Raw genomic sequence first — 23,932 nt, forward strand, 5'->3', positions numbered from 1 at the left:
TATCCTAAAATACAGTAACTTAAATATATGATTCTCTTTCAAGCACCGTTACAATTAGTTGTCTAGGTAATGAATCCTGAACTTACAAAAATATATTAATCCATACATTTTTAACAAGAATCTGATAAATATAAAATGCAGACATATAAGTTTACCTTCCAGCCACGTGTAGAACGATTCTCCTTTAAAAACAAACAAAAAACCAAAACACACACACATACACACACACACACACAGAGATTTGGGTTAAAATATTTTAAATAGTCATTTACAAATTAGAATAAATTAAGTATATAAAATATTTCCTATGACAGACTAAGGAGTATCTCCAGAAGTGGCCACTGTTTCATGTGAAGTAGAAAAATAGGGATATGGTTCTAGGAAATAAAGCCCCGAAGTAATTTGAGTAACTCTGGACAATTTTCTTATAAATGACATTTAACTAAACAAAAATTTTAAGAAACATTTCAGTCAAAATATTATGTAATCTTATTCATTAGAAGGATAAAATATCCATAAGTATGGAAGGTTAAAAATCTTAAATTTGCTTTTGATAACAACCTTAGAACTCCTCTCCTTAAAAATTCTAGAAAAAACAAAGTGAATTATAATATAAAAATCAAATTAGTAATTATTCCATTTTTTTTCCTGAGTAGTAAAGCTACGTATATTTCCTCAATTATCTAAGACTACTAAATTTCAAGGAATATTTTAAAAATCCCTTAATTTTCAAGATAATTTTTCAGAAAAGTCAATGACTAGAATACAGAGGGATCTGACTTACCTATGTACTAATGCTAAAAGATCTATTTCTAGATCAGTACTATTCTAAGAGGAACAAAAATGGCAGTCAATACAGATCAAAATGGCTAATGCACTTTGTAAGTTACCTACTTCTGTTTTAAGAAAAGCAAAGCATAAGAAAAACTCAACACATAGACAACTGAGCAAGGATTCTAGGAGATAAATTAAATGGTGAGGAATTGCTTTGTTTCCCGAGACTCTTCACACTTTGCGAAACTACACAAACATTTCCCCACATACTAATTCACTCAACAAACTCTTCCTAAGGGCCACTGATCATGATCTGACTTGTTTACTCGAGAAACCCCAAATGCTATCAGGGAAAGTTGAGCCCCCAAGTCCTCAATAATCTGGCCTCCCATCCTACTAACTTAAACTACTCCTACATAAAGTTTTCCCTACTGCTAACAGGGTCTCCTCAAACATGCTTGATTCTTCTCTTTCCAACTCCTTGGTCCATGCCATTTTCTCCTCATGGCACACAGGATCCAATTCTACCAGATTACGTCTGTCCCATTACTCAAAACTCATCTCAAATATCACTTCCTGTAATAAGCTTTTCAGATCTCTCCAGTGAGACAGGCTCTGTCCCGCCTCTGAAGAGCTCTACCACCTACGGCTTGTAGATGGTATGCGCAGTCTGTAAGTGCAGCACTTCCTGTCACCATGCATAGTGCTTATCACTCCTGCTACGTACTGTCAGCTCCCGGAGCGAAGGCGTAATGTTTTACACCTATTTCTATCCTGCACAATGCCCATCACTGTGTCCCTGAACACAGATAAGTAAACATCCACTTGAAATAATTATTTTGATGTTTTGGGGCAATTTATTATGACATTCCTCTGATAACCTTGAAAAACCAACTGTTGATAAATCACTATTCACCAGATTAAGTATTATAACAACAGATTATAAATTACAAAGTCAGGAAGAAAATAAAGTCACAAGACAAATTATCTGGTAAAACTATCTTAACTTCTCTCCATTTCTTCAGAATATATTTTAGTAGATTATAATAGCAAGAGAATTGGGAAGTTGGAATGTAATCCTGGTTTCTAAATGAAACATTTCAGCAAAAGGGAATTCATAGTTTTTTTAAACATAGGGTAAATTTACATTATAAAATCTTTTTGTCACCATTTGTTGTCCTATTTCTGAAAAAATAGGATAAACATTTTCTTTTGAATTAAATAGAGGAAAAATCAAATTATGATCATTAAAAACATTTCCTCTACACTTGAGGCATACCCAAACATAAGAATTTTAACTCACCATCATCTTCTCCTGAAAAAGAAAACAATAAACAGGATTTTAGAAACTGTCCTGCACAGTTCAGATTCCAATTCTATTTACCTTAAAATGAGATTAAAACTTACTGTTTGTTGAACTATTAATCATACTACAGACTGTGGTCAGAAGTCACCTTGCAAATGAGACTTCTTAATAAGAATATAGGCCCAAAGTACAAGATCTTCATATGTCTTACACAGTAAATAATACCAGAAAACATTTAAAATTACTCGTAAAGATCACTAGATTCAGTAATTAACAAATGGACACAGGCGCTCCTTTCATTATGTACATACAACTCTCTCTTCTCTTCCAAATTACTGCTCCTCCACTTACACGCACGTTAAGAAAAGTATTTCCTAAACTGGGACCAGTGAAACCCTCACCGGGGTGCCACGGAGCTGCCCACAGGGCGGGAAGGAGCCGGAGGTTGGGCTGTGTTGGATGTGGGATTCTGAGCCCAGGTTTCCTTTCTGGGAAGAAAGGTCCCATCTTTCAAAAGCTGTGGGAGAGGCAGCCAGAGGGCCTCACCATTCAGCTCTGGCAGGAGCGTGTGTGGCCAGGCGGAGAGGCTAAAGAGCTGGGAGCCAACACCGGCAGCCCCGGCGGGAACCATGCAGACAGCATCGGCCCGAGCGCCCTGATTACTGCATGGACCAGGACCCCCGTTCTCCCCTCACCAGGTCTCCGTCTCCCTTCTTTCTTAGGACGGGTTTCCTCCCCCTCTCTCTGCCTCTGTCTTTTCCTAAGTGGTGCTCTCCTTCCTCTCTTCTTTGCAGAGGTCTCACGTCTCTAATTTGTCACAACATGGATGTGAGGGATTTCTTAGGTTGGGATGGTTTCATTAAATTAACTATATTTTCTGCTTTAAAAGGAAGTGATCATATTATTCAGCCACAAAAAAGGAAATTCTGCCATTCGCAAGCACATGGATGGACTCTGAGGACCTCATGCGGAGAGAAGTCAGCCGGAGAAGGACAGGTACTATGCTCTCTTGCATATGGAATCTAAAAACAAAACCAAACCCCCAAGCTCATAGATCCAGAGAACAGATGGGTGGTTGCCAGAGGCAGGCGGTAGGGAGTGGGCAAGACACGTAAAGGGTGTCAAAAGGTACCAGCTTGTAAATCCTGGGATTGTCATGTACAGCTTGTCAACTACAGTTAATAACACTGTATTTGAAAGTTATAAATTCTCATCACAAAAATAAAAATTCTGTAATTATGGTCACAGAGGTTAACTAGATTTACTGTGATCATTCTGCAATATACACAAATATCTAAACATTATACTGAACACCCGAAACTAATGTGATGTTGTATGTTAATTATACCTCTATTTTAAAAATATTTTAACTCCAATCCTAAAAATAAAAAACAAACAAAAATGAACAAACGAAAAACCCAAGTAGTCATAAGAAAGACCCGAAGAATACCTACCAAATTCTACACTATGGAACAGATGTGTGGGGGCAGGGTGGGCATGGGGGCAGAGCAGGGGGAGCTTTCTCTTTTTACTTTACATAACTTTTGTGTTGTTTCTATTTTTGTAAGTGTGTGTGCATGTGGTTTCCATTGTTATAAGTTATAAGGGTGAAACAGGCAAAGGATAAGAAACCATGCACACCTTTTTCATGATCCAATTCCCTTTTCCAGCAGTATCAGAATGATTTGCGACAGAACATTTGCTGCATTATAAGACAGCATCTGAAGGCAGTCCCTTCAGTTAACCTTTCTGTGTCTCTTTGGGTCTCAGAAATGTCTTAAAGATACAACTAGACCAGGAAATTCAAGTTCTTAAATCAGTCCTGGTCTAAAGAAAACAAGAGAATGGCAAGTCAATGACAGGACTGCTCCCAGGGTTTGGCTCCTTGCTGACAACAGACTAAGTATGTGCCCAGTAAGTTTGATTAACCTCCAAAAATGCTGTCCCATAGAAATATAATGCCAGCCACATATATAATTCCGATTTTTTTCTAAGGAAAATTTCTAGTAAAATTTTTCCTAGGATCCACATTTTAAAAAGTAAAAAGCATACATGTGCTACAATGCAATAATTGTACACTGTGTGAGGCCAGAGCTATCAAAACAATAAAATTCTGTTTAATGACAAAAATATTTTGCACTGCTTCAGTTCTTAAATTTAAACAAATTCAGTGAAATGTCGAGTTTGGTTCTGCGCTGGCCATACTGCATGTGCTCAACAGCCCAGTGGGGCAAGCGGGGACCCTGCCAGAAAGCATTCTGCTGCAGGCATCACAAGTATCTGAACAACTCTGCATCCTTAGCACTCAGGCATGGAGTGTGGACCAGCCAGCACACCGGGCATCGCCTGGGAGCTCTTAGAACCCTGCGCCTCCCTCAAGACCCACAGAATCAGAACCTGTATCTCAACAAGGCTCTGCGGTAATTTATATGCACACTCAAGTTTGAGAAGCATGTGGGGAGCCACTATTTCTCAAAGGTGCCTGCGTACTGGAATCATCTGGATGGTTAAAAATACAAACAAAGAAAAAAACACAAAAAACCCACCACCACCACTTGGGTCTAATCCCACAGATTCTGATTTAACTAGTCCGGGGTAGGGCCTGGGCCTCCCTGGAAAGCGTCTGTTATATGGATTACTCATATATTTTGATTTATTTACCACGAAACTCCTCTTTTATTTAGGGCCTGACACATACCAGGCACTCAATAAATGCCAGTAATTACCTAAAACACGCAGAAAACTTGAGATTGAACTATGAACTAAACTTTTACTTTTGATCAAATTAAAGAAAATATAAAATAGCTGAAAACTTACTCAGATTAAGTTAGGTACAAAGAAATTTTGTAAATAATCTCTAAAAGCATGGAAATGTATGAAAAACCCACCTCGGCCAGGTGCAAGAGGATTTAAAGGACGATAAACAGATCGAGGCCTGAAAAAGCAAGTGTGAAACTCAAACATAAAATGGTTTTACATAATTTTCTTCCCAACAGAATCCTACTCCCCTTCCTCTACCCTCCCTTTAGCCATTCCTCCTCCTTCCCCACCCCCTCCAGTTACTTGAAACAGTTTTCCTCGTAGATGCTGTTCCACACTCTCCACGCGGAGGACCCTTTATAGCCGGTGTAACGCTCTGGGTTCAGCAACAGGTCTACATACTGAGCAGCTGGAGATCGCTCATCTGAACAAGAAACAATTCATCAAAACCACCCGTAGGTCACCAGTTGTCTGAAATGTAGCACTGTAATGCAAACATAACTACTAAAAGGTCAGGGAAAGTCTACGCTTTTCAAGTAATGTCCAACTTAGGCGAAAGCGTGGTTAGCACGCTTGTGACTGTACTTGCCCCAGGATATGTTACACTCCTGAGAGGAAAAAACAACTCCTCCCTTTCCTCCGGATACTCAGTGCTCTCTTAAGGAACAGAACACCCCTCCCCTTCTGAGAGGCATTCATCATTCCTAAGTTTTAACCAACTGGGATCGAAAAGACTTAACAGAATCATAACCTGTTCTACTACTTGATTTGATTTCTTCCCTATTCATACACTTACCTAAACACAGGCTTAGAAACATTTTTTTAGCATATAGTATTCTAAAAAGAGAGATTTTCCTGCTATTCTCTACTCTGGACTTATGAAATAAATGGCTCAATAACTTCGGAATTCAAATTTGATCTTAGAATTAACACAGTGTTCTAGTTTAAACAAATACACATTACAGTTTGTTCCTATCACTGTTCATACAGAGTACTTTTGCCCTCTCAAGCCAATATACAGCAGACACAACTTCAGGAAATTGTTAAGACATATAAATTAACCATTTTCTTTTCTTTTCTTTTTTTTAGGATTTTATGTATTTATTTGAGAGCGAGTGAGTGAGCGCACAAGCAGGGAGGGGTGAAGGCAGGGGAGAGGGAGCAAGAATCTGAAGTAGACTCGGCGCGGAGTGCAGAGCCCCATGCGGGGCCTCATGCCAGGACCCCAAGATGACAACATGAGCCGGAACCAAGAGTCGGACACTTCAACAACTAAGCACCCTGGGTGCCCCTAAATAACTATTTTCTGTGTTGAAATTCAAATGAGTGTTTACTAGTTCTTCACTATTTGGACATTTTAATAGAGATCTCTGAAGGATACAAAAGATAAAGAAAATGATCTTAATTATCAAGGCTTACATTCTGGATAGAAAAGGGAAATACATGCTTTCATACCTTTAGAAAAATTGTAACAATCACGCTTCACAAGTGGATGATCATAATACATGGAAATGAAAGAACTATCTACGTTGACACAGAGGTACTCCTTTATTTGTATGTGCCCTACCTTTTCATGTCATGAGATTAAGTCAACAGTATGCAGGCACCTGACTTAAAACAGGGCCAGATATGGCCATTAAAATATGGTCCCTCTTTTTTTTATTACTAATAGTGTATTTTCCTTTTAACCAACAATATTCATTGAGCATTCAGTGACCATAACTGAGATTATCCATAACTGTAAGAGGAAAATGGCATCCTGACTACTTGGTACTTCTGTAGGAACTAGGAAGAACACAAAGAAACAAGTTAGATCTAACTTACAGACAACAGAAACATGAACTGAAGAATATTGGCTCTATTTCTACCCTAACATTATATAGATATTCCACTATATAAGTTAAGGCACAGAAAATAGGTAATTTACAGATGGATTTACAGAAACTGTCCAAAGACATGGACTGGTTCAAGAGTTAAAAACAGTAATTTAAAAAAATCTTCATTAAAAAAAAGAAAGATTCAAATTATGGAGTGTGGCTTTTAAGGTTCAAACAGAAGTTTTACAATTCACTAGTTTCTGTTATATATTTTTAATTTCTCTGAAGTGGTCTTGATTAAGCTCATTTCAAAACTGATCTCATTATTTACAAATACTAAACCTACCAGAAGCATATATATTCATTGAGATATGTGTGTACACGTGTATAAAGAATGTGTGCATGTAAGTCTACACATATGCGGGGTCATCTATGAATGTACACCTCAGACTAATATCAACCCAACAAAAGCGACTAAACAACCAATAAGGAAAAACAAGATTAAGATATTAAACTACATTTTAAATCATTATACCTTAAGGAAGTGAAAATCACAAGAGTAAAATCAAGTATATCAATGTTTAACTTAAAACTTATATTCTCAATGTCCTTAATGTGTATTCCCTTAATTGAATCAAAAGTGCATTGCCGGTTTAAGTGGTTCTTAAAAATTTTAATACTTTTTCAAATCATAAAAGGCGGGTCTTGTTAATTTACAGAAGGGGTTAGCAAACTATGACCCATAGTCCAAATCTGGTCTGTATACTTTTTGTAAAGAAAGTTTTATGGGAACATAAGCCACATTCATTCGCTGCTTTCACACAATTACGGCACAGCTGAGTAGTTGCAAGAGAAACCGTACAGTCCACGAAGTCTGAACTTTTTACTATCTGTCCATTGACAGAAGAAAATGTTTCTCAAGCGCTGACCTACACTGACAAGAACTTCACGGCATCTAAATGAGGATGTGGGGGTGAGGGGGCATCCACAGGTTGAGTTCCCCTACAAACGCACCAGTGCTGGTACCCCCATCCTCCCCCTGGGGCCACCTGTGACACGATTTTATTAACCTGTTCAGAAACTACAACTTCTTCCCATCTGCACAGCTGTAGCTTTCGTTTGGATAATGCTCTTTGGATCCCTAATACGTGTTCCTCCCCAGAGCTTTCTCTTCTTGCTCCCTTTGTAAAGCTCTTCCCAAACTCTTCCATCTGACCGTGCCAACCATTCCCAAAGGATTTGAAGAATGTCCACGGAATCAAAATACCTAATTCTGGGAACTCATCAATTTCAACTAATGCTTTTTCTTCCTTTTCAAGTATACCTTTTCTCCCCAAATGAATTTGCTTTCCACGGTCACTTAATTGAGTATTAGTGTTAGGAGGCTACTTGGCATGTTCGAGGATGGGAGCCAGTCCTCCACCCCTCCTAACCCAAATATCTCTTCAAACATAGCACAGGTCAACTTAGCGTGCGGTCTTTTTGTTTATGGACACAGATAAAAAATACTGCTGTAGACTCAGGACTGAGCCTCCCACCCTCCGTCACCAACTCTAACTTTGACTGCTAGTAATGCATTATTAAAATAGAACTTATTCAGGTGAGGAGAATCTATAGTTTAAAAAGCACCCAAGTAAATTTCTGACACACAGCCAGATTTGGAAACTACTGTTTTAGACAATAATTTCAATTTATTAATGAACATTTTTTGAATTTTTAAAGGCTTTTATTTATTTGACACAAAGATAAGAGAGTACAAGTAGGCAGAGCAGCAGGCAGAGGGAGAGGGAGAAGCAGGCTCTCGACTGAGCAGGGAGCCTGATGTGGGGCTCAATCCCAGGACCCTGAGATCATGACCTGAGCAGAAGGCAGCAGCTTAACTGGCTGAGCCACCCAGGCGCCCTTAATGAACACGTTTTAAGGGAAAATATGAAAGTAACAATCTTTCATATTATATAGGTTATTTATGAACCGACAACTTCATTCAGCAAACATTTACTGAGCAAGTACCATGTCCAGGCACTGTTCTAGGCACTAGGGATAAAGCAGTGAACCTGAAAGACAAAGCCTCAGGCGGCTGACAATCGAGTTGGAGCAGATGGACAACAAACAGATTAACTAAATAACCTGCCTGCACTCTCTGGTCATTCTTGGTACTCAGAGTGGGCAGCAGTGTCCACACTGACAGTGAGAGTGGTTGCTATTTCCTACAGGCAGGTGACAGCAGGCTTCTCTGATGAGGTGACATTTGAGCAGAAACCTGAAGCAGAAGAGGCCATGCATAGAGACAACAGCGACAACAACAACAAAACAGGAGTAGGGAAAGCAGCTTGCCTTGAACTGTTAAATTATTTAAAAATCTACTATTTGATCTATCAGGGTCATCTTCTCTTCAAATAAAGACAGAACAAAAACAAAACGGAGAACTGGGGTGTAGAGATATATTCCAATAAACTGGGGTGAATATTCTTTAGATTGTTTTAATCAAAATGTTTTACATAACTGAAATAACTAGACAATGACTCTAAAGCTAATCTGAAGTGTTTTTAAAAATTGTATATATAAATCATCAGGACATACACAAACATTACAACCCAGAGAAGTAGTGGTAATCCAACCAGTAGAATGGTTTATATGTTTCAGGACTACACATAATATAAAACTTACTAATTTTTAAATTATGAAATCCTAAATTCTTGCAGGACATCTCTTCCATTTTTATAATATAAGAACTAATGTTAAAAAATTAGTTAACACTATATTGATGAGAGGTGACTGAGTACATCATTGCTCATACCAAGTGATCTCTGGAATGGAGTAGCATTTTTTGTTAAATACCTATAAAAGAAATATATACTGACATTGTTTACTATAAGAAATATTCACAGAAATGATTTTTAATTTAAAAAATATTAAGCACTAAGAATTTTTTATTTTAATCAAAAAATAGGTAAAATGATAAGCTGGCAAGACGTGACTGTGAGTGTCAAACACTAAGTATAATTAGAATGACAACTTGAGTGGGGCGCCTGGGTGGCTCAGTGAGTTAAAGCCTCTGCCTTCAGTTCAGGTCATGATCCCAGTGTCCTGGGATCGAGCCCCATATCGGGCTGTCTGCTTGGCCAGGAGCCTGCTTCCTCCTCTCTCTCTGCCTGCCTCTCTGCCTACTTGTGATCTCTGTCAAACGAATAAATAAAAATCTAAAAAAAAAAGAATGACAACTTGAGAAAAAATTACAGAGTAAGCAGTGATGTCAATCCTTAGCCTAGGTAAACAGCTTGCTTTGATGAAACATTTGCCAATTCTAAATATCATAACAGGAGTATTTTATTAATTTCCCATTATTCTATCCAGATACCCAAAGAAATTTTTTTTCAGATCTCTTAAAAATATTCTTGCTGGTGGCAGGTTCAGTGCCCGGGTGCCTCAGTTGGTTAGGCATCTACCTTGGTCTTATGTCATGATCCCAGGGTCTGTCCTGTGACAGGCTCCCTGCTCACCTGGGTGCGGGAGGGGAGGGGAGGTCTGCATCTCTTTCTCCCTCTGCTACTCTCCCTGCTGTGCCCTCTCTGTCAACTAAAGAAAATCTAAGAAAAAAAAAAAATCCTTGCTGGGGTTGCCTAGGCAGCTTAGTTGGTTGAGTGCGTGATTCTTAAAAAAATTCTTTTTGGGGCGCCTGGGTGGCTCAGTGGTTTAAGCCTCTGCCTTCGGCTCGGGTCATGATCTCAGGGTCCTGGGATCGAGCCCCGCATCAGGCTCTCTGCTCAGTGAGGAGCCTGTTTCTCCCTCTCTCTCTGTCAAATAAATAAATAAATATATATATAAAAATTTTTTTTAAAGATTTTATTTATTTATTTGACAGACAGAGATCACAAGTAGGCAGAAAGGCAGGCAGAGAGAGAGGAAGAAGCAGGCTCCCTGTTGAGCAGAAAGCCCGATGCGGGGCTCGATCCCAGAACCCCGGGATCATGACCCAAGGTGAAGGCAGAGGCTTTAACCCACGGAGCCACCCAGGTGCCTGAGTGTGTGACTCTTGATTGAGGCTCAGGTCATGAGCTTAGGGTGGTTAGATCAAACCCTCAGTCAGGCTCCATGCTCAGCCTGGAGACTGCTTGAGTTCTCGCTTTCCCTCTCCCTTTGCCCCTCCCCGCTGCTCACATTCGACAGATAGATGCGTACATACATACGTAGATAAAATCTTTGAAAAACAAAAAATGTCCTTGCTGAAACCCTTTAAACCATGGTGATAACATTCCACCTCCTGCAACCTCTCAATCTGCTGCACTATTGTAGCAGCTCACTCTAACTTGCTGCACTGCAGACTGGAGGACAAACACAATTCTACAGATGGATCCCCTAAAGCCCTTTAGGAAGCTCTATGACTACTTGAGTGCTTTCCAAGTTCTGAGGAACTCCTGCTGCCTCCAGCCATGCATGCCTGAACCCCAAATTCTTCTCCCCCACCTATGATATTAAGGTAAAAAGTGAAGAGAGGCCAAGTGAATGATTGACGTTTACTCGGCACAATTCTTGGGAATATTCTTAGATCAAAAATTTTGAGTCACTTTAATTACCTTCTGAAGTAAGAGTCATGGTAGTTACTGTTGAACAGCACCCTCTCTCATACTATTCCAGGGGACTCTTGGGAAAAGTCTTGTGGGGAAGTCAAATTAGAGTCCTCCCCAATATTGTACTGTGTCTTTATGTTTGTTGGGACCTCCAGAAAATTCCAGTGTGAACATGTTTATACGTTCATAGGCCTAAACTAAGTGGTTTGAAATAGAGGTCCATAAGAGATGATGTGTCATGATGGGAAAAATATAGGTATGGGATCCAGTCAGATCTGGGATTGAATCCTGTCTCAGCCTCTTGTTACTGTGTGATCCTGGGCAAGTTAGTCTTTTTGAGACTCAGTTTCCCCGGACATGAAATAATACACATTATTAAGGTAACTATAAAGATTGGCAATAATGTACTTAAGGCACTCAGCACAGGGTCTAGAATGTAAGCTCTCAATAAATGCCATTACGAATAATAAGATCCACTCAGCAACACCCAGTATATTCAAGGTATAACTGATTATATTTTCACTGATTTCCATTTCTTATAAAAGGAATAAGGTTAAAATAACTTCATTACAATAGTTTATTACCATCAAGTTCACAAAAGTGATCCTGTGAATCATCATATCTTGCCCAGTCAATGAATGCTTCTTTGCTTTGATTACTAGGAGAAAGAAGGAATAAAAAAGAAAAATGATTTAAATTGGGAATGGAAAATGTTACACTGTATTTTATATAATTAAAAACAGATAATCTGAGGTCATGTCTTTAATTTAGATAGTTTCATAAATTCAATTAGTGGTTACCTGAAGGAATGATAAACAAGTTACATGAAAAATATAGGTATTAACTTCCATGAAGTGTTTCTATTTAACTATACTAAAACTACGAGCCCCATTTCAATAATAACTTTCACTAGAAAATTAATTTACAAAAATACAGGAGATGTAGTTAAATACAAAAGTCAACCTAGCCTTTTCGACTGACTTAGAAATGGCAGCAATCATTTTTTTCTAAAGTACGAATTAAATTTACATTCATAATTCCTTTAACTTAAACTGCTTCTGTATTTATAGGACAAAAATACCAAAAACTGCATTTCTAGGATCTCCCTTCTTACGTGGTATTCACTGGTAACACCAATGTCACTTTAATTGTGGCATATCATTCACTTTCCATACTACCTCACATTTAATAAAATAAAAGATCAAGATCTCTACTTGGAAAACTAATAAAGGAACAACTACAGTCATTCAAATAAACTCTGACCTATATTCACTTTAACCTATATTCAGACCTTCTGTCTTAAATAACAGCAACATCTATAGGAGAGCTATTATTCCTCTTCTTTATTTACTACACAACAGGAAAAAAACAAGGTAAAAAAATTATTCGTGTACCAAGTACAAATCACGTAGTTCTTAAATATGTTACTATCTTAGCCAAGAATTTATTTTGTATTTGAGAAACCGCTACGTGATATAACCACTAGCAGTCCACATACGGCTGGCTGCACAAAATCCACTATCAAAAAATGTTGCCGATTTAATTCACAGTGGGATTTTTTTTCCCTCTTATGGGAATATCCAATTAACTTAATAATAAAGGTTAATGGAAATACTTGTATCATAGTTGACTCAGCTGGAATACAGGATGTGATAAAACAAGAAGGCCTAAGTTCTAGTTACAGCTAAGATGGTAACTATAGTTATGTTACTTAATTAGAGAAGTCTTCTGTTTGAAAATAGTCAAGAACAAAGCAATTGTGACATAAATTCCTATTTTCTTGTTGACAATGTGATTAGAGGAACTTTTATCCTTGAGGATTCTTATGTGATGATGCTTTGCTGATCGTTTCATCCTAAACCTTGCCTGAAAGCCACGGCAGCAGAAAAGATGGGGAAGGCTAATCTAATGCTAACAGAGCTGGCTCAGTCTGGCTTATAGGTGGGTTAGAAGGGAAGTAGTCCAGCTTTTCTAAAAGTCGGTTTGAAGATGGATGCCAAGCTACTTACGTAATAATTTCCTAGTCTTTACCAGGGACTTCCTGTCAAGATGGCGCTGAGTTAAAAGGAGTGGCCTTCGAAGTGGGCAATGCAGGGGCAGGAAGGAAAGGGCCAGAGCTATTTCCAAAGAGCATGAGAAAACTTTTCAGGGTGGTAGACAAAATAACTATCTTGATTAAACTGATTTTCATGTGTACACACTTGTCAAAACACCAAGTGGCATATTTAAATAGGTACAGTATACAGCATGTCAATTAAATTTCAATAAGGCTGTTTAAAAATTATAGTACCAACTGCTGGAGAAGTTGTGGAATGAGGAACTCTCTCATGCACTACCAGTAGCAATGCATTTTAGGAGTCATTTTGGAAAACCGCTTGGCAGTATTACTTAATTCCACCTCTAGGTATATTCTACATAGAAATGCATACCGAATGCAACCACCAAATGTCCACCACTATATTTTTTGGAATGGCTGCGAAATGGAAAACTCCCAACTATCAACGATAGGATGGGAACATTTTGGTGCAGTCTTAACTATGGAAACCAATGAAAAAAGAATTAAATACTACTACTAAGCTCAAGAACATGAATGACTCTCATGACATGATGCCTAATAAAATAAGCCAGACAAAAAATACATTCCATATTATTTTATATAAATAGGCAAAATTAACTTCCGCTACTGTATTTCAAAATTATGGTTAACTTTGGACAGTGATAATGACCAGAAAAGTACACACAGCAATCTTCAGGGCAGCAAGTACATTAGTTTTGGATGGTTGTTGCAGAGCTCAGTTCACTTTGTAAAATTAAAATCACACTGATGCTTAAGATTTATATACTTTATTATATTTCTGTTATACTTAGATTTAAAAATAACTCTGTTCAACAAAATATCTATAAGCAAAATTAAAAGACAAGCCCTAACAATGCATATAGCCGAAGAATTATGATCAGATTGTATGAGGAATGCCTACAAATAATATATATTTTTAAATTTATTTGACAGAGAGAGAGAGATCACAAGTAGGCAGAGAGGCAGGCACAGAGAGAGGGGGAAGCAGGCTCCCTGCTGAGCAGAGAGCCCAATCGGGGCTCGATCCCAGGACCCGAGATCACGACCTGAGCTGAAGGCAGAGGCTTAACCCACTGAGCCACTCAGGTGCCCCCAAATTAATAATATTGTCAAAGTACATACTATCCCACCTCCACACCCCACGCCAACCCCATGTTGTTTCACCATGGAGAAACAACAGCAAAGAATATAAAAAGGAACTTTACCTTAAAATTCTATCATGACTTAAGTCCCAATCCCTGGATAACTTCTCTACTTATATTCTTTCCTGGGTAATGTCATATGGTTTTAAAATGCCATATATTCATATATGACTCCCACATTTTATCTCTCCCCTGAAATTGAGACTTGTGGATCCAAGTACCTGCTCGACATCTCCAACTGATGTCTCATAGGCATCTCAAATGTAGAAAGTCCAAGACTGAACTATAATTTTCCATCAAACTTGTTCCTCCTGCAAGTATCCCTAGTTCAGTAAACGGCAACTCCTATTTTTTAGTTCCAAATTTTTTTTTTTTTTTAAGTTTTTTGGAATTTACTGATTTGTATTTAAAAGGAACTGTTGACACAGATTCCCTGGAAATCATCTGACTAAACACAAGAAAACAGTTAATTCTACTGAAACAGTAAAATAATTCCAAGACATATGGTTTACCCAGCAGAACAATACTGTAGATGCTGTCTCTAATAAAAAAACTGACTGCTCCTTACTCTTCTAAAACACAGTGGTATACAGTTAACAATATTCAATCACTTCTCTTCTTTCTTAAATACACAAAAAATAAAATACCAATTAAAAAACTAATATATCTTCTCTTTAAAGGTTTCCTACAGATACAATTTCAATATTTTCATTCAACAGTGGTGTGGTTTAAGAGATGATTTTTCATTCACAAGTCAAACAACACTCCGCACAAAGAGGAACAGACAGGCTGTAGGCTCATACTGTGAATAAAGACTTCAGGAATGCAGCAATGGACATTTCTAAAATACAAAATGGATAAAATTCTGAGGATACATGCACTAAAGCTCTACTAAGCAGATGGCCACAGACCTAGAACATTCTACTGATAATTTCAATGGGACTCCAGATGCTTCCAAACTCAACATGAACTCTCATCTTAGGCTTTGTACTTTCCTTTTCCAGTTACACTAATGACACAAACATGATTCAAATCCCTGAAGTATTCATTATAGTCAAGGGCATAACCTACAATAAACTTGTCTGGATTTCAAATCCAACAAAGTCTGATTTATAGCTAACACTTCAAGGGGTCCTCTTCACCAGCAAGTTTCCGACCTCGACCATCTTTGGATTATGCTCCTTGACCAATGAAAGCAAGGTTTGCATTGTTTTGCCAGTGTCAATTTATCTTCAACAATCAAGACATTCTTTCCAGTCAAAGCTGAGAGATCAGGATGCCTGGGTGGCTCAGTCGGTTAAGCTGCTGCCTTTGGCTCAGGTCATGGTTCCAGGATCCTGGGATTGAGTCTCGTGTTGGGCTCCTTGCTCAGCCAGGAGCCTGTTTCTCTCTCTGCCTCTGCCGGCCACTCTACCTGCTTGTTCTCTCTCTCTAACAAATAAATAAATAAAATCTTAAAAAAAAAAGTTGAGAGATCATCTCCATCATTTACTTTGATGTTCCCTGTTGACTGGTCATTACAGTAGCTCTTCAGTCTGATGAAATCTACAGTACCGGGAAGGATCCATCACAATTTCTGCTCAGTGCTTTGATACAATCCAGCAGGTCAGCAAAGAATTTATAGCCTCCCTTGAGCACACAGAGGGCTGCGATGTGACTGCCTCCCATGTCTTCATCACATCTTGAGTAAGCTGCTCGGTCTGTCCATAATTCCATGAGGAATAAACACCTTTTCCAAATCTTCAGCATAATGATGAGGTATACGGAATAAGTCTAGGTCATCACTTGGTTCATCATCACTCATCATGACGCTGGGGCTGCAGGTCACCACTGTGGAGCCAGTGGGCATACGGGTTAACTGTAGCCTGAGGAGGAGGAAGCTGGGGAGCAGAGGAGGCGGAGGCTCCACAGGAGGTGGCAACACGTGGGAAAGCTGAGCGATGTGTTCGCTGTTGCTCTCTAGGCCACTGCTGGAGCAGAGGCCTCTACTTCCCAATCTTGTAGTCATTTAGAGCTCCTGTCTTTTTCCATACCCCACATCAAATCCTTCAACAAATCCTGTCAGCTCGCTCTTCAAAATCTGTCCAGAATCTGACCACTTCTCATCATTTCTACAGCTATCACAGTTCTGTCTTACCTGGATTAGTACAATGACCACATAACACCTGACTGTCGCAAAGCATTCTCCAGTCCTCCAGCAACTTTTCATTCCACTCAGTTTAAAAGCCGTATTCGTAACTCTTCAAGCCCTGCACCCCACCCTACCCCTTCCCCCATTCCTAGTATCTTCTGACTCAGTCTTCTACTACCTTGCCCTTGACCACTGTACTCCGGCCACACTGGCCTTCTTGGGACTCCTCAAATCATCTAGGCACACTGTCAAAGGTCCTTTTTACTAACAATTATACATGCCTAGAATACTTCTCCCTCAGGCAGCCATGTTATGACTTACGACTTATGCCTTCATGGGCACTTTGTTCAAATGTCCCATTATTGCTGTGGCTTTCTCTCACCACCCAGTCTAAAACAGTGCCACCTCCCCATCCCCATCCACACCACCCCTAGCCCTCTGTCATTCTTCTCTGCTTTATCTTTCTCCCAGGCACTCATCACCACTTCTTTACTTACTTTTTATACATTTTACTTTTTTACTGCAGATCTCCAAAGAGGATTAAGCTTCATGAGAAAAAGAATTTGTCATGTTCACCACTATATGCTTATTACTACTCTAGAACAGTGCTTGACATATATTGTAGGCATTCATTAAGAAACACTAACATGCAATAAACAGATTTTAAAAATGCTCAAAATTACTAGTAATCAACAAAATACAAATCAAACAAAAATGAGATGCTATTTCATCTGCAAACATTATTAATTTTTGGCAAGGGTGCGGAGACCAAAACCAGTTCTCAGCCCCAGAGGAAGTACACAGCCATACAAGCACTTTGGAAAGCCCTCAGGCAATATCAAGAACAGGTGTGCACGGGGCCATTGTAAGGTTCAGCAATCTCACTAGTGCATGCCAAATTTCCTAGTGTACGCCAAAAAAATTATCAAGGGCACTCAAGGTCACATAATTTGTAGAAGTAAGAAATCTGAATAATTCAAATGTCTATCAGTAGAGGAACAGATAAGTAAAATAGGTAATAGTCATCTGATAAAAACCATTCATCAGCTGAAAGAATGAGACAAATCTCCCATGTTTTAACACAGATCTAGAAAGCAAAATGTACAGTGTAAAAATAAATTTGGATGTTAAATTCAGTATTATTTTACATAAGGAAAAAATAAAATATGTAAAATAACCATCATTTTATATATATATAATAAAAACAAAACCATAGATGGATTCATGATAGTAGTTACCTCTAAGAAGGAAAGAAAATAGAATTGGGAAATAGGGCATAGGGGATTTCAAATTTATCTATATTTCTCTCTTCTTAAAAACATAGTAGAAAAAGTTAATATCTATTCACTTGGAATGAATTTATTTCATTATCTTATTATGTTATCTTATTATATTATCTTCTTTGTTTTCTATACTAAAATTTTTCAGTAAATAATGACTGATAACTTTATTAAGTCTATTAAGTACACAAATGCCAACCTAAGCGAATAGGGAAATTGAAAAGATTAGTAATAATCCATTCCCTACTCTCAATTATAGATATGTTCAGTCATTTCATAGTGCATCATCTGAGACCACTCACAAATTATGTTGGCCTTCACAAGCAGGTTTTTACTTAGAGAAAATAAGGAAAAGTCAATAGGAAAAAAAAATCTATGAAACTTAATAGTCATGGTAATCATAACTTTTACTGTTCAAAATGTAACAACACACAGATTGAATTACTATTTGCAAAAGACTTAGAGGTTCAAGTTCCTTTTACTATAAGAACCGGGAGGAATGGATCCCTAAGTCCTGCTAGCGGAACAATCTTCTATATTTTTACATTTTGATAAAGTCACTATTGATGATATATTTTTGAAATTTAAGGACAAATCCACTACGAGAAGGAAGCAAAGCAATCATGAAGTTTAGGATGAAAAGTAACTTCTTCTTTTAAGAATGACTTGAAAAAAAAAAAAAAGAATGACTTTACTGTTTCATCGAAATCACAAGAAAAACAGAATATTTCTGATATAAATATACTAAATAAGAGAATATTTTTTAAACTTGCCTTAGCGTGCTGTTAATTGCTCCCAGTTTATTAGCTTGCTCACAGTCTTCTAATTCTTTGGTATTGTTTGCTACTTTCGAGTACTGAAAGGAAGTACATAGTAAGTTTAGTAATAACTATTAGCTTTCTCTTTATTTCAAGTTCCACTGGCAATCTGTCAATGATGACACAGATACATCCTACTATCAAAACCTCTCACTTATGTAAGAAATGGAAATCAAAATGAGTCACAAATTCCCACCAACTAAAGAAGACATTAAAAACAATTACCACTGATATGCTGGTGATCATGTAAAATAAGAAAACCCTCTTGGAAAGTAATTTGACAATGTTTATCTAGAGCTGTAAAAATGAATAAACTCTTGAACCAACAGTCTTACAACTAAAACCATATCCAGAGCAACACTAAAAAACAAAACCAAAAATGAAGTACAACCACTTTAGAAAGTATTCGGTACTATCTCATCATGCTAAGATAGGCATAATCAATGGCCCAGCAACCTTACTTCTAAATATCTACCTAAATATCCACCTGCTTTTACATGTGTACACAATGAGACAAAGGATGCAAATGCTGATACATCACTGTTTGTAATAGCAAAAAACTCCAAACAACTGAAATGCCCATCAACAGAGGAAGAGCTAACCAATGAGATACTCATACTATGGAGTACTACACAACTATTAAAATTAACAAAGCTATATATATTAACAGAGACAACATTTCAAAACCATAAGAATAAAAAATAACTGAAAAAATATTTTTAAAATAAAAAAAATTTTAATGCCATTTAAAAGTACTATGCCCCAAATACCTTGATAACTGTGTACCCTACGCAGTATAATCCTGAAGATAACAGGTTGACTAGTTGGAACACAAGACTAAAAATACATGCATGATAAAACACCTGTTGCACAGGCCATCTGATACTACACTACACTACATAGTTCTACATACTATACTACACTACCACAGTTCTTCTAGAGAAAACAGAATTGATGTATCTCAAAAGAATCTATATAATTTAACTGTAAAAACATACAAGCTTTCTGCCTGTGGAAAGGATTAGAAAGGTGGGACTATGGAGCAAAATGTTCCCACTGCCAACTAATTCCAGAACAGTTCTCTTCTGCAACCACCATCAAGCAGGAAATGGTTAAGTTTCACAATGTAAAGCAAAAATATTCAAGGAAGAAAAGTGACTCACCTTATTAGAACTCCCAGCTTTAATTCCGACTGGAATTTTGCTCTTAAAAGAATAACAAGAAAAATTTAGGAAGTTATCTTCATTTTTTTTCTTGAGATTTCTTCACAAATTAGTAATGCCACTGCTCAAATACAGAGACTATTTTATTCTATGATGAAAAAATGAACATTCACTCAAATTGTTTTCATACTATCTAATAAAAAACCAATTTATGGACTTGTAAATCATAATTTAGCAAACTGAACGACATATACAAAATAACAGTGTCAAAATCAGCTATAATTTTTTTAAAAGATTTTATTTATTTACTTGACAGACAGAGATCACAAGTAGGCAGAGAGGCAGGCAGAAAGAGAGAGGGAGAAGCAGGCTCCCCACTAAGCAGAGAGCCCAATGTGGGGCTCGATCCCAGGACCCTGAGATCATGACCTGAGCTGAAGGCAGAGGCTTAACCCACTAAGCCAACCAGGCACCCCCAAATCAGCTATAATTTAAACTGTAATGCAGTATGGAATAATTCACATAATTTTTAGGTTTAAAAAAAAAAAACTGACAAAAATCACTTTTCCATAAACTTTCCTACCACAAAAACAGAAGCTTTAAAAATTTTCAAAGTTCTTTGAAAAATTTTATGCTCAATCTTAATTTCTGCTCTAAACTGACATTTAAAGTGAAGGCAGTTTGGGATTAATACAGAAAGAATTAGTTCCTTGGTGCAGAGGATTCACCTAGGTTTACCAATCCAGGTAATCAGGATTTACGAATAGAAAATCCATATGTCCAGCTTTCTTTTCTACAAAGCCAATAACTAGTTTCAGGCTTTAATAAACAAACCTAGAAATCATTATAACTGGTTCATCAGACACAATTTTAAACAAAAAATCGTATCTGAAAGCAGAAAATCACAGGTTGATCCTCTAATCAATCTAAGGGACTGATTTCCAGCATCGGAATCTATGTTATAGCAAAATACCTACTAAAATCTTTTCATGTGTCATGGTAAGTTTTTACTTAGGTAAATTTAACCAAATATTCAGAATAAATATCTTCCTGTCAGGTGGAAGAATATAAATAATGATAAGAGATATTTCCCTAATCAATAAAAAGATCAATAGATTAAAACATTACTTGTTGCCAGCATTTTATTATTTTAGTATTTGCTAGTACATCTAACAAAAGGCAGAAGAGAGAAGACTATAAAACTTAAGTCAAATCTAACAGCCACGAACCTGAATTTAAAATGTGGAAGGAGGGGCGCCTGGGTGGCTCAGTGGGTTAAAGCCTCTGCCTTCAGTTCACGTCATGATCCCAGGGCCCTGGGATCAAGCCCCACGTTGGGCCCTCTGCTCAGCAGGGAGCCTGCTTCCTCCTCTCTCTGCCTGCCTCTCTGCCTACTTGTGATCTCTGTCTGTCAAATAAATAAATAAAATCTTAAAAAAAAAATGTGGAAGGAATACTAACCAAAAGTGACTGCTGGCTACAGTGTGTCCTCTGACTAGTATAGTATAATATGCTAAAATCAAAATCTTTAGCAGCTTTCCTAAAGGTTTGATGCTAAATACAATAACTTGACTTATGCAAAGCTTAACAATAAACCTTTTAGAAATACTGGGGTAGGCATCACAGATGATTGTCATGAATAACACATAACAATCACAGAAGAGAATTATTAGAAGTAATGAAAAATGTAAAACTAATAACTAAATCAAGCATGCAATAAACCAGCTGGGATTGAGGCTGGGAAGATGATGGGGTAGGAGGACCCTAGACTCACCTCATCCTACAGATACCACTAGAAAACAAAAACTTCACACAAATAATCTAGAAAACAACCCAAAGACTGGCAGAACAAACTCCGCAACTAAAGGCAGAGAAGAGGCCACATGGAATAGGGTAGGAAGGGTAGAGAGGCAGTGGGGAACGAAACAGGCCTTGGCTGTCCGCAGTCAAGAACTGCAGGTACGGGGAAGGGTGAGAGACTATCACACCTGCACAGGGAAGACCAATCCCCATAACTTTTGGTTTTGAAAGCCAGAGGCTCCAAATTTCAGGAGTTCCTACAACCAGTGGGACTTGAAGCCTGGATTTTTAAAAACCAGCACCTCCACTCTGGGAGAGCTGAAAGGCATTAGGAAGCAGAGTTCCTGCCCTTAAAACAGACAGCGGGCGGGGGCGGGGGGGAGATAGGACAAACAACCCAGGTAGCTACAGCATAGAAGCAGCACCTAGGGCATATGGGAGGGAGACTTACTAATCTCAGAGCATGTCCAGAAAGGCAGGGATCACAGGGAGACCCCTCCAGGAACAAAGGAGGCAGGCACCATTTCCCTCACCTCCGCACCCCGACTCCCAGCATAAACACACAGGTACCTGTGGGAGCCAGCACTATGCAACACTTCCTGGCTACATTGCTTACACTGAGCCCCACCCACCCACACCTAATAAGGTCCCCCTTTCGACACATTTGTCTCAGTTCTGGCTTTGGATCCCCTCCCACGGAAGACCAGTATAAACATCACCAATGCAGCTTCTCCTGACCCACACGTTTTGCAGGGCCTCAGTTTGGGCAGTTGTGGACCTTGCAGAAGCTCAGGACACATCCTGTTAAAACTGGTACCCCACCCACACAGCCTTCCATCCGCCAGTGCAAGAAACGGGTCTCATCCCACAAACAGAGCAGCACACGCCTTGTTAAAATGTGCAGCACTCCAGCGGGGGACCAAACACAGCCCACAACAAGCTAAGAGAGGCTCTTAGACAACTCGACTAAAGGAAAAGCTGGCCAGGACACAAGCGCAGAGCATACGCAACACACACAGGAGACAGTCCCTCAAGTGCCAGGTCCCAGAGAACAGGGGACAACTCTACCACAGGGCACTACAGGACATCTTGTCCATAAGACCATGACCTTCAAGAGGAGGACGCAGAGTGACTTCGCTAGCACACAGAAACAGATACAGAATCAGACAAAATGAGATAAGGAATATGTCCCAAATGAAAGAACAGGATAAAACCACAGCAAGAGACCAAAGTGAAATGGATATAAGCAGTATGGCTGATAAAAAATTTAAAGTAACAATCATAAACATACTCTCTGGGCTTGAGAAAAGAATGGAGGCCATTAGTGAGACCCTTACCACAGAAATAAAAAGGAACACCTCAGAGATGAAGAACACAATAAATGAAAATAAAAATACACGAAATGGAATAAATAGTAGGCTAGAGGAAACAGGCAAATGAATTAACAACCTGGAAGACAGAGTAAAGGAAAGTAATCAAGCCGAGCATGTGAGAGAAAAAAAACGTTATACAAAATGAGAATAGACTTAGGGAACTCAGTGACTCCACTAAGTGTAATAACTTTCAAATTACAGGGATCCTGGAAAAAGAAGAAAAAGAAGAGAACAGAAATTTTATTTGAAGAAATAATAGCTAAAACTTCCTACATCTGGAGAAGGAAACAGATATTGAGATCCAGGAGGCAGAGAGATCCCCCAGCAAAATCAACCCAAGGTGATCCACACCAAGACACATAGCAGTTAAAATGGCAAAAAGTAGTGATAAAAAAATTTTTTTTAAAGCAGCAAGAGAAAAGAAAACCGTTACATACAAGGGGAAAGCCCATAGAGCTATCAGCTGATTTTTTTACCAGAAGATTTGTAGGCCAGAAGAGAGTGGCATGATAGACTTCAAGTGCTGAGAAGAAAAATCTGCAGCCAAGGATACTCTATCCTGCAAGCCTATCATTCAGAAGAGATGGAAAGATAAAGAGTTTCTCAGATAAACAAAAACTAAAGGAGGTTATGACTACTACACCAGCCATACGTTAAAGGGGACTCTTTGAGGGGAAAAAAAACTGAGTAGGAAATATAAAAGCAGTAAAAATAAGTATATCTGTAAATATCAGTCAAGAGATTCACAAAGGATATAAAATATGACACCATATGTACAAAATGTTAAGCAGAAAGCAATAAAGAATGGGTTCAAACTTAAGTGACCATCAACTTAACACAGACTGCTATATGCAGAAGATGTTACATACAAACCTAATGGTAACCACAAATCAAAAACGAGCAATAGATATGCAATGAATAAA

The 23,932-nt window shown here is 38.3% G+C and overlaps 1 protein-coding gene and 1 pseudogene across 1 annotated transcript in view; both read right to left on the reverse strand.

The window, feature by feature from the left end:
• Positions 1-23,932, reverse strand: part of ERO1B (endoplasmic reticulum oxidoreductase 1 beta) — a 57,871-nt gene that overhangs the window by 16,363 nt on the left and 17,576 nt on the right. The window contains exons 4-10 of the mRNA XM_046027019.1: positions 19,837-19,878; positions 18,629-18,711; positions 11,810-11,883; positions 5,144-5,264; positions 4,969-5,015; positions 2,078-2,089; positions 156-182 (exon numbers count right to left, since the gene is read on the reverse strand). Coding sequence (XP_045882975.1) covers positions 156-182; positions 2,078-2,089; positions 4,969-5,015; positions 5,144-5,264; positions 11,810-11,883; positions 18,629-18,711; positions 19,837-19,878 — 406 coding nt within the window. The remainder of the gene's footprint in view (positions 1-155; positions 183-2,077; positions 2,090-4,968; positions 5,016-5,143; positions 5,265-11,809; positions 11,884-18,628; positions 18,712-19,836; positions 19,879-23,932) is intronic.
• On the reverse strand, positions 15,393-16,452 carry LOC123955533 (annotated as a pseudogene).

Source organism: Meles meles, chromosome 13 (genome assembly GCF_922984935.1).
Source record: "Meles meles chromosome 13, mMelMel3.1 paternal haplotype, whole genome shotgun sequence".
Classification (NCBI taxonomy): Eukaryota; Metazoa; Chordata; class Mammalia; order Carnivora; family Mustelidae; genus Meles; species Meles meles.